The sequence below is a fragment of the Pteropus alecto genome, unplaced genomic scaffold (genome assembly GCF_000325575.1).
Source record: "Pteropus alecto unplaced genomic scaffold, ASM32557v1 scaffold313, whole genome shotgun sequence".
NCBI lineage: Eukaryota > Metazoa > Chordata > Mammalia > Chiroptera > Pteropodidae > Pteropus > Pteropus alecto.
The window spans coordinates 1033759-1045582 of NW_006434832.1; the positions used below are offsets into that span (position 1 = coordinate 1033759).

The 11824-nt window shown below is 48.7% G+C and overlaps 1 protein-coding gene across 1 annotated transcript in view; it reads right to left on the reverse strand.

The window, feature by feature from the left end:
* Positions 1–11824, reverse strand: part of KIF18B (kinesin family member 18B) — a 19214-nt gene that overhangs the window by 2942 nt on the left and 4448 nt on the right. Inside the window, exons 2-13 of the mRNA XM_025045610.1 lie at positions 8118–8444; positions 7308–7465; positions 6844–6948; positions 6447–6557; positions 6169–6366; positions 5875–6051; positions 5102–5176; positions 4846–4946; positions 4242–4428; positions 3771–3898; positions 898–1103; positions 109–637 (exon numbers count right to left, since the gene is read on the reverse strand). Of these exons, the coding sequence (XP_024901378.1) occupies positions 109–637; positions 898–1103; positions 3771–3898; positions 4242–4428; positions 4846–4946; positions 5102–5176; positions 5875–6051; positions 6169–6366; positions 6447–6557; positions 6844–6948; positions 7308–7465; positions 8118–8430 (2288 nt within the window). The 5' untranslated portion in view covers positions 8431–8444. The remainder of the gene's footprint in view (positions 1–108; positions 638–897; positions 1104–3770; positions 3899–4241; positions 4429–4845; positions 4947–5101; positions 5177–5874; positions 6052–6168; positions 6367–6446; positions 6558–6843; positions 6949–7307; positions 7466–8117; positions 8445–11824) is intronic.

Consider the following 11824-nt stretch of genomic DNA (forward strand, 5'->3'; position numbering starts at 1 on the left):
ACGTCCTGGCCCCAAGAGTGGGCCATCTTCCACTCCTCCCGGCAGCACCGCTGTTCCTTGCTGACCCCTGACCCCCTGCTGGGGAGGAAGGCAGGGAGGGACACCCACCTGGGGATGAAGGGCTGATCCAGCCTTTTCAGTTCCTGGGGGACGTTCTCCCAGCCAGCACGTTCATGGAAACCCAGCTTTGAGGGGGGCTCCTCAGAGAGATCAAAGGTGGCGTTGAGGTCCCGAGCAGGCGGGGCCAGAGGAGTGGAGCAGTTCTGCAGAGCAGAAGGGCCCAGAGGCACCCGGCTTTTGATGACTGTGGCTGGGCAGAATCGAGGAGAGTGGCAAGGAGAAGAGACCCTTCTCCCTTTGGGGGTGGTCGGTCCCAACAAAGGCTGAGCCTCAGGCAGAGACCCCCTCCTCAGGCAGGGCAGGAAGGACTGGCGCTGGCGCTTGGTCCCCGGCCTCATGGCTGGGGGACCGTCTTGCTCTGAGGGGCTCAGCCTCCTCCTCCTCTTCTTCTCCACGGGCCGTGGAGATATCTGGGCTGGGGTGTGGTCTGGCTCATGTGGGACCCCCAGAATGTGCATGCGGCCACTCAGTTGTCTTGCCATGGTCCTGGTCACAGGGCCCGAGTATCCTGGAGACTCTGAGCACAGAGAAAGAGGGTGCTGAGGGGAGATCAGGGACTGGCCAGAAAAAAGGAGAGTTTCTAGAATTTGAGGAGAGACACTGGAGACATGCAGGAGTCCCTAATTCCTCAATCTTGCCATGACTCCTGGGGCCTCTCTGTGTGCAGAAGTCTGTGATCCCAAGGGTCTAGCCTCCTGCCACAGCATAACCTGGCATCAAAGGCCCTGGCCACCCCTCAGCACCAATAGGCAGAGGCAGAGCAGGGGCAAGACTCACTTGACTCTGAACACAGCTCCTGTGCCAGGGGTGCACTCTTGGCCAAACCAGGAGCCCCCGAGGCCTCCGTTGCAGGCCCAGTGTTTTCCTCTTGCACCAGCTGCTGCAGGGTCTCAAATTCTGCGATCATGTCAGGGGTCAGGAGGTTGGCTGCTTGGAGCAGGGCGTACTGCCGCTGGGCCAGGCGCAGCACCTTCAGCGCCAGCCTGGAACAGAGGAAAGGGGGTCCCCGCCCTAGTCAGACCTGGCTGGCCAGGGTCCTCTCTGCCATGCACCTGGCCCCATTACTCCAGGCGTGGTGAGGAGCACATGTGGGCTAGCCCCCGGCTCCCTCCTGCCTTGCCCCAGACCGGCTGGCCGGCCTCTGCACCATTCCAGCCATGGCTCCTGCTCTGCCATAGCCTTGCTGAAGACCAAACCTGGTAGAGGTGGTCACAGGTAATGGTGGGAGGCTTTAGCCACTAAACGTGGCCCCTGGACAAAAACAGTGACCTGGGAAGTAGGGAAAAGGCAGTAAGTGGCCTTGGTATCTAATGTCAGAGTTTAAGAAGGTCTGAGTTTCCTCACAGTTCTGCCACCTACTCGAGCTTTGACTGAGTAAATTCAGTTACCTGAGGGGCAGTGAAAGGTAGCAGTGAAGGGCCAGGCTCAAGTCAGAATGCCAGCCTGCCTGCTCAAATCCTGGCTCCGACAATTCTCAGCTACATGAGCTTGGATCACTGCTCACCCCTCCCTTGACATGGAGATAACAAGTGCACCCACCTCACCGGGCTATTGGGAAGATGAAACAAGTTACTCTACACAGAGTACCTGGCACGTAATGAGCACGATAAGGTTAGTGAACTCTTGTTTTCTGTAAAATAGAAGGAATGCCATCTACCTTGTTAGGGGAAGAGGAGATTAAATAAGATAGGCCATGTGATCTTCGTTCTGAGAAGACCCTCGGAAATGCATTCAGTCTGCGCTTTCTATTTAACGGTTGGGATCCTGAAAGAGTTCGTGTGTGATTCAGCGAATACTTCCCATGCACTGAGGGGCTATTTAAGGAAAATTATGAGGGTAATGAGATTATTGATGTTGTAAATTTAGATTCTAATAAAGCAAATTTCTTTTCTGTCAGGCAAACCTATGATAAAAGAATAAACACAATTATCTCAGTGGGGATTAGCCATGACCAATAATTTATCCTCAGGTAGCATAATCTACTACCTGCCTGGACACCTCTGAGCCTCCTCCTCTGCCCTCAGTGTGTGCTCAGGGAACCCAAACTCATTTTCTAAAGCAGCCTCGAGGCCTTTCTGAAAGAAAGCAGGAAATAAATTTAAAAGGACACAGCAGAAACTCATTCTATATCCGCCTGAGCCACACATTTGAAGATTAGAGACTAAGAAAAGTGGGTGTTTGGGGAGAAATGCACTGGGCAGGATGTCAGATGACCTGACTCTGCCCCGTCCCTCTTGCTGTAGTTGTGTGGCCCCAGGAAAATGCCTCAGTACCCTATCTGACAAATGGGGACTTGGTCTATATCAGCGATTTTCAAATTAGGACCAAAAAAAAAAAAGTGTCCGAGGACACTTTAAATGTAGCAGCTCTGCTTTATCTGTTCTACATATTAGACTTCAGCATAAGATTTCATGTGAAGAAAGGACTTTGCAGCTGAAAAAATGCTTAAAACCATTGAGCTGGAAAATCTAAGATTGACTCAGTGCCCTGGTGGTCTCAGATTCTAAAGTCTAAAGCCGAAGAGAAATTATTTTTGATTATTTGATTGTTAGGGTGTTTCTAAGTTTGGAGATGATCTAGAATGTTCTTCAACCTCTAATACCCATGGTCTTCTGTCACGTTTTATTAGCACTTCAGTTCAAAGATGTAGGGAGAATAAGGGTTAGATCCCCAAATCATAGCCAAGACTGAAGCAACTTGTCGAAGGCCACAACACAAGAGGCACAGCAGAAATGAGAACCCTGGTGTCCTCCCTCCTAGCAATGGGGGACACCAAGCAGAGAGATCCGAAGTCATCAATGGGAGCCTGTGGATGTTCCCTGAGGGCCAAGGGGATATCCTGCCAGTGCATCCCTGCCGCTCCTGGGTCCCAGGGAGTCAGCAGTAGGAGACAGATAATAAGCTGCTGATTATTCAGGCTGCAGCGTTTTTGCTGAGTCGGGAACAGACACTCCCAACAAGAAATAAAATTAAACAGGCCCTTCTGTCCAGAAGCTTTAAATACACTGCCTAGCGTGAAGCATGCTGGGGAGGGCAGAGTGGGGTTGGCAGCAGCAGAGCTAAGTGGCAGGGGATTTATGTTCTGGGGGCCAAGGGGAAAAAAAAAAAATACTAGCAGCATCTCTCTATTAAGCACAGAAAGAATGGTCCAAAATCCATTTCTCTTTGGCTTTGGGTAGTGGTTAGTATTTACTTCTGAGAAGAAAACAGCTACAGTCAATCTGTTGAAGACACAATAGTAAACACCTGACTCAGGAAGGCTGTCCCTCCCTCGGCCTGCCACCTGACTTCTCTTGGCTGCTCCCTCCTTGCTGAGGACGGGCAGCTTGGCCCTCAGAATGGAAAGCAAAGCACTAGCCCAGGCGGCCTGTCCTAACTCGGTGCTTGCCAGCTATCTGGATGGAGTTTGGTGTTGTGCTTCCCTCCTGCTGGGCTGCCAGCTACATGGAAGAATAAATAGAGAGATAAGTAAACAGAGTAGATGATAATATCAAGGCGTTGAAAGCAGATAAGGGACAGTGATGATGAAAAAAGACTCTTAACTAGGACAGAACCAGAGCTTTCGTGACTTAGCACCAACTCCTACCTCAGGAGGCTGGAATGCATCATCTCCCACTTTGGACCCCAGAGAACAGCAAGAAGACACTTACTGCTTAGAACTATCCCCTTCCAGGTTTTGTGGTGAGAGGTGGTCCATGACTGGCTTGGGCTGCAGAGTCAGGCCAGGGGACCCTGGCGGAGGGTGTCCGAGGCTCTGCTTTGGCACCTGGATTGGAACCTGAAGAGGAAGTCACAGGTAGAGAGCCCAGGATGGCCTCGCTCCCTAGGTAAGCAGCTCTAAAAATCTTTCCCTCCTCCCAAAGTGGGAATGATAGCTCCTGGACTGGCCAGGTCTTGGTGGGGGCTTTCTTTCTCCTAGCCAGTGTCCACTCTCCCTGCTCCCCTGCTGGCAACGCACATGCTCCTCACTTCCAGACACACAGGATCTGACAGAATAGCTCTCCTTCCTGCACAGGATCTGAAAGCCTCCTAATGACTAAGATGTGACATCCAGGTAGAGAACCTGGGACTGAAGGGACTCTGTGAGTTGGGAGGGGCATTCCACGAGCTCTAGGTCCTACCTCCTGGGCTGGGCCTTCATTCTTGTCCTCAGAGGCCTGCTCCTGGTCTGAAGAGTTCCCTTTCATGACCCTCTCCACCTGGGCCTCTGTCCCCAGGCTGTCTTCTTGAACGACTGCAGGCCCTGGGTGGAGTTCCGGGGTGCGGGGCTGGCTGGGAAGGCAGGATGGTGGGGAGGAGCTGGGAAGACTAAGGAGGAAATGAGGGGTTTGAGAGGTGGGAAGTAGGGGTAGGTGGGAAAGTGGGGAGGAGGCAGGTAAGACCAGGTGATAGAGAGCTCATAAAGGATGGACACTTGGGTAACAAGTGGGCAGAAACTGAGGGGGGAAGAAGGAGTCAGGAATTTTCTGGTTTAGGAAACAATGATGCCCAGCCCTTAACTGCACCTTCTTTTTGAATAGTAGATGCTGCTTATATGGCTGTGGTGTTATTTACTCATTTAATGCAGAGCATTCTAGGTGACAATCAGTGTGCTGGGCACTGGGTGGGAACCCCTAACCCTAGGTGTCATAACAGAAGCAAGGAGACCTAGCCTTCCAGAAACTAGAGAAGGGGGGCTTTCCCTGCCAAGCTGAAGGACGGGGCAGGTATGGAAGCAGAACTCACGGCTGTTGTGGAGAGCCCGATCTGGGGGGCTGTGGGAGGTCCTGTTGTGGGCCCCGGGCTCCCGCCTCATACACTTGAAGCTTCTCCCTCAGGGTGGCCACCTGGAACCGAAGTAGCCAGCCCCTCAGAGTCTCAGGTGAGCAAAGGAAGTGGGGAGGGGGAATAGAGCCTTGACCACACCCCAATGCTTCTGTCTCTTGCTTTCCTGCTCCTAAGCCAGGGCACCCTGTCTCCTGGCCCCAGGTGGACTCCTCACCTCAGCCTGGAGTTGCTGGCAGATGGTGGCGTACTGGCTGAAGTGACAGTCCAGGCTGATCGTGTTGCTCTTCAGCTGAGATGGGAGAACAGGGGAGAGATCTGTTTGTTCATTCGAAGCAGCTTTAAGCAACCACTTCCAATGGCCAGGCACTGCGCTAGGCGCCTCACTCATATCCCCATGACTCACGCTCATGACTGGGGAACAGAGCAGGGAAGGTCAGAAGCTCACCTGAGACCACAGCAAGAGGCAGAGGTTGCCTTTGAACCCAAGACCCCTGGCTGCCTGACCAGTGCACTCTCGCCAGGCCAGGAGCTTTTCAGAGCACCAGGGCTCCCTGGAGGAGGCAGGGGAAAGTGAAGCAACCCTGCGTTTCCCTGTGTTACATGTTGGTGTTTATGTTTTGCGGAAATACGGTCCTGCTGCTAAAAACGAGTCTAAAAAGGTCACTAGCCAACACACAGCCACCCTGTCCTATTGCCTCCCTCTTGAGATGATTCTGCTTCAGTCATCCCAATGCTGTGATATTTTACTCTTTTTCCAAGTCTTGGAGAAAATTTTGCCTCTCCCCTAACTGGAGTGTTCCTAAGGATGAGGACTGTGTCACTTCTCCCACAAAGAGAGAGACTAGGGAACGTCTTCCCTCTGCCTTGCGGGAAATACTTGTTCCAGGCACCAGAGGGAGCCAGTGGGTGGGTCCTGTCCCATCCTCCTCCCAGCCTGCCGGCCCCGACACCAGGCTGGCTGTTCCCAGCCCCCACACACACACGCACCGAGAGTTTGATTTCCTTGGCCCGGTTGGCGTACTTGAGTGTGTTATAAGTGTCCTCATAGGTCAGGCCAGAGGGGCTGACGGCAGCGATCATCACTGTGCGGCAGTTACCCCCAATGGAGTCCTTGAGAAGGCGGGTCAGTTTGCTGTCTCTGTAGGGCACGTGAGACTTGCGGCCCTGCGGGGCAGAGAGTGGGCATGGAGTGAAGTGGCTGGACTAGACAGACCCAGGCTGGGACCTGGCAGCCTCTGGCCCCGTACCAGAGGGAGAAACCCTTGGTCTACGCAGCTTTACCTTTGCATCAGCCAGGGCGTTGAGCACGTTGATGAGGGCCAGCAGAGAGCGGTTGATGTTGGCACCCTCCCGCAGCCGCTCCCCCTTCGCGTGGGTGCTGGATGCCCGCTCTGAGCCAGCTAGGTCAATCAGGCTCATCTTGGCCACACGAAGGGCCTGGGTCAGACCCGGAACTCGGTCCTGCTGTTTCACAAAGATCTGGGGACAGAGGGCAAGGGTGAGGGGGCGCTGGGCATCAGGAGGCCCGACGTGGGGCTCCGACCCACCAGTTCTCTCACCTGGAAGATGGCATGGGAGCGGGAGGAAGTGGCATTGGCGTCAGTGGGGTGCTGCGTACGGTTTCGGTTCCCTCTGGTCAGCATCTCCAGCAGCTGCTCAGCTGAAGTTGGCTACAGAGGAGATGAGGAGGAGGGGGCTGTGGTCTCCCCCATGAGCGCTTCCCCCATCAGGAAGGCTGCTCTTCAGAACCCATGTCACCCCCTTGCCGCAGGATCCGAGGCATCCCCAAACTGCAGAGGAGGGGGCTGTGGTCTCCCCCATGAGTGCTTCCCCCCAACAGGAAGGCTGCTCTTCAGAACCCCTTGCCGCAGGATCCGAGGCATCCCCAAACTGCCTGGAGAGGGAACCCTGGAAAAACAATGGGGCTGCTCGTGCCACCCAAGCCTAATTCCAAACCTGGTGGAAAGAAAGTCCTTGCACCATAACCCCCTTGTCGGGGTCCTCACGGATGGCAAGTGGCCCCTTGGGCTCCAGGAGGTCGTGGATCTGCTCATTGTACACCTGAGGAGAAGGGAGGCAAGGGGTAGACCTGAAGAACAGGGCCAGTCACGAAACCTTTTCCCTAGGGGGTGGGAGGGCTGAGCTGCTGGGCAGAGGAGGCACGGCCAGACACTACGAATCTGCGTAGCACTTTGTGGGATGATATTAAGTGACAAGAACAGGACGGTCAGGTTCATTTGAATACAGTATTAATTTGGTCGGGTTTAATTTGAATACAGTCTCTCTCTGAGCTGTAAGTGTCTTCTGGGCTCTCACTGGGCCCCCACTTCCTACTGCCCTCGCTCCACTCCACTCTTTCTTGAGGTGGTTGTGAGAATGAGGGATGGGGCCACCCAGCCCCAGGGAGGGGACAGCCCTACCTCCTGGTAGCTGATGAGCACCTCAAATTGCTTCTCCTCCTGGCGGGCCTCCAGGCGCCTATACAGTTCCATGGTGGTCAGGTACATGATGCCAGGGTCCCCCTCTCTTCCCAGCATGGTGTGTGTCTTCCCGGCCCCAGTGGCCCCATAGGCAAACACTGCAGAGGACAGAGTAGGGAGCAGGGTGGCAGCAGAGCCAGATCCACCATCTCTAGTGGCCTCCCCGCTATGCATTTCCACCCAGCTAGCCCTTCCTCCCACCCCAGCCCCTTTGTCTTCCATCTGCACAATTCCACTCCTCCTACCCACTCGCGTCCCCCACGTTTGCACTGTAGCTTTTGAGTTCTCCACATCTATGTCCTGGCTCCCCTGTAGGCCTGTGGATTCGAGGGCTCTCCACTGTGGTGGGGGCTTCTCCCTTCCTCTGGAAGCCTTCTCCAGGCCAGGTAGCTTCCTCTGTCAAAGGCCCACAGCTCTTTGCCTTGTATCACCTGCCTCAGTTTATAACCACACACTTGTGGGTGTAATTTCGATTAGTGTCTTTTCCCCCTGCTCTAGACCAGTAAGTATCAAGAGGACAGGAACCATGTCTGTCTGATCTGCTCTTGTATCCCAGGGCTCAGGAGAGTGCCTCGTACACACACGAGAAGAACGAACGGGGGACCCACAGAGAATGCAAGGGCCAGAGCCCTCCTCAACAAGTGCCCGGCCAAGGGGGAGGCGGGAGCCTGTTGGAAGACATGAGAAGGAAGCAGGGAGGCAGGGCAGCTACCAGCCAGGGCTCCTCCTCCTTGCTGCCCAGATTCTCACCTGAGCAGTTGTAGCCCTGGAGGAAGCTGTCCAGGATGCTGTGGGTGGTGTGCTGGAACACATCCCGTTGGGTGGCCGCCTCGCCAAAGACCCGGTCAAACACAAACGTCAGGTCTTTGCCCTTCTTCTTGGGGCCATCATGGGCGCTGCCCCATTTCAGGCCAAGAAAGCCCCCATAGGGCTCCTCAGGGTCAAAGACCAGTACCCGCTCGTCCACCACCTGAACCACAGGCCGCCGCTGGCTCTCCAACTCCCTTGCGGTTGGGGGCCGGACCCGCACCACAACCCGAACCACGCTGTCCTCCACTGCCATCACCACGGCAACACCTGGGCAGAGACACAATGGAGATGACCAATCTGACCTGCACCTCCCCAAATGCCTCTCAGCCTAGTATTCAAAGCCTCCTACCTCCTTCCCAACAGTTGATCTCCGTTTTATACCTCAGGAGAATAAGAATATTGATGTTAACACCAATCATTGATAAATATCTCTTTATCACTTGAAATACCACCTTTGTCATATCCAAATGACTATTTTTTTCAGAGGCCTATTATCAGGCTTCCTATTATATTCTACTCACCTGTCTACTTCTGTGCCAATACCACGCTGTTTCCATTCCAGTCCTTTACAGTATGCTTTTCACCTAGTAAGGCAGGATGCCCACACACACTACTCTTCCTTTTTCATAATTTTCTTGGCTATTTTCAGACATTTATTGTTCTGTTTGACTTTAAGAAAACTATCAATTCCATCCCCAACCCAGAACATCACCTAGCCTCCTCCAAAAAAAAAACCCTTAAGATTACAGTCGAAATTATATTAAATTCACGTATTTATTTTATATTAAGTCTTTTCACGCAAAAACATGGCTATTGCCTTTCTATTTGTTCAGATATTTTTTATGTTCCTCAATAAGATTTTATAGTTCTATATCTCTTCAGATAAGTTCTGTAATTGCCCTTTTAATATAATTCCCAAGTACTTTATGGACTTAATTGTTCTTAATGAATGGAACACCTTCCCCTACCTCCATTTCCAGGCGGTAATGATTTCCATGATTGATTTTTATATATCTGCCTTATAACCACCACCCTCAAACTCTCTTATTTTTTAAAATTTGTTAATTGTTTATTTACCAGGAGAAACTATTCCTTAGCCCAAATATTCATGCTTTCTAGTTCAGGAACACAGGTCAGTGACACACTTCCATGGACGTCAACTCAAACAATTTCTTTACATTCTGAAATCATTTTGCACTCTGAAAGAGGCCAACCTTTCTCGTCTCCTCGAAATCTTTCCTGGAATCATAATTTCTGTAGAAATCTGCATATTTCTTCTTCCTTGGTTCAGTCACAACAAATTTATAGAAAGCTGAACCCCCAGGGGTATAATGATTGCTCCAACAATATTACATCATAGATGCTTGACCAGAAGGCCACGCATATGAGGTTTCGTCAAAGCACGGGAAGGCATGGTAGTTATAGCTTTCCTTAATACCAAAGTCCTTCCTGATGGAGATCAAACTCTCTTATTAATTCCATTTTTTTTTTTTAAATTAGGGCTTATGGGGTTTTCTGAGTATGCAATTATATATGAGAAAATAAATATATTTTTTTAAACTTTTTTCTCTATATTTATATCAAGTATTTTATTTTGTCTATTGCAATCCCTAGAACTTCCACGCCAACAATGAATAATAATGATGACCATGGGCATCCCTGTCTTGTTCTTGATTTTAAAAGAAATGGCTTTACCAGATTGATGAACACTTGGAAATTTAAAAAGAGTGGTGTTCTCGGAGAGGGCATGGACGCTCTGCACACTTTCCCCACACCTTGCCTTGTGCATCTCTTCTCAGGCTGTTCCTGAGTTATATACTTTTATAATAAACCAGTAATATAGTAAGTAAAAAAAAAAAAAAAAAAAAAAAAGGAAATGGCTTTAGTGCTTCACTATTTCAAAATTCGTTTTGGATGAATAGTCATTATCATGTTAGTAATATATTCTATTCTTATTTTAGTTAGAGTTGTTACTAAGACTGTCCAGAATTTTGCATAATGCTCTTTCAGCATCTCCTGATATGTGTTTATTCGTCTTTGTTTTGTTGATGTTGTAAATTATTTAAAACTATTTCTGGTAGCAAACCAACCATGCATTCTTAAAAAAAAAACAACAAAAAAAATCCTACCCTGACCATCCCAAAGTTTAAAATTTTTACTTTCTTCTTTTTTTCTGTTTGTTTCTGAAGTTTAAAGTTTTTAAATGGTCAAATGTGTCAACCTTTTCTTCTATGGCTTTTATATTTTATTTTAAAAGATATTCATTCCTCAAGGTAATAAACACTTATATTTATTATATTTTTCTCTAATAGTCTTTCTTTCTTACAGTTAGGTCTTTATATAGATGGAATTTATTTTTTGTGAATGGTGCGAGGTTTCTAAGTTTCATTCTAAATGATAAGCAATTATCCCAAGATCATTTATTAAATAATGTGTTCCTTCTCCAATTTGAAAGGCTACATTTAGCAAAACTAAATTCTCATATAAAAATAAATTTGTTTTTGGATTCTCCATTCTTTTCTATTGATGTGTCTATTTTTTCCAGTAACTCACTGTTGTAATTACTGTAGTTCTATATCTCACTGCATTGTTCTTTTCCTTGGCTATTCTTGGCCATCTTACCTTGAATAAGATTTTAGAATCAGCTTATAAACTTCTATGAAAAATCTTGCTAAGATTTTAATTGGGATTACTCTGAATTTATAGATTAATATGAGAATTGACATCTTTATACTATCAAATATTCCCATCTAGGAACATAGTATCTCTTTTCATTATTCACAACTTTATAATCTTCAGTAAAAATTTTATAATTTTATAATTTTCCTCACTTGAGTTTTGTGTATTTCTTGATAGGTTTATTACTAGTTGTTGTATAGTCTTCATTGTATTGTGAACAGGCTCTTTTTAAAATTGCATTTTCTAATTCATTTTTACCAGAATATAGGAAAGCAACCAATTTCCATATGCAGATCTTGTATCTGGCCACATTACTGAAAACTCCCTTATTAGTTCTAATAGATTGTGATTGATTCTCTTTAGGTTTTTCAATTAAATGATGATACAGTTTGCAAATAATGAGTTACTTTCTATTTTTAGCTCTTCTATATTTAGTTCCCTACCCTTCGCTGTCCATTAGAAATGAGCGTTAAATTTTATCATATGCTTTTTTGGCAATGGCTGAGATAATCACACAATGTTTCTCTAATCTGTTATTGTAGAGGGTGACATGGACTGATTTCCTAATGTTGACCTGGTAATAATTCCAAATACATATTTGCTTATTCCCTCTTGTATTCCCTTCAGACCTCTCCCCTTGGATTTTTTCATTTCTCCTTCAAGCCAGCCTACCAAGGGTAGAGATGGAATTTTTGGCATGCAGGAGCCACAGATATCCTGGAAAAGTTCAACCCAACTCTAGAGATATATTAACAGGGGTAAGGAACAGGGGCTGTTCCTGGGGGATATGAATAGATGACTGCTTTCCCAGGAAAGGCTAGGTCTCGCTGACAGGACCAAGGTCATTCAGAAAAGACAAGTGGACTTTCTACCTAATACTTCTGCGAACAACTCATGTTTTCCTTTGGGAATGAGGCAGAATTGAGCTGATTTGAAACTCCCGTCTCCCACCTCCAAACTTCGTAATT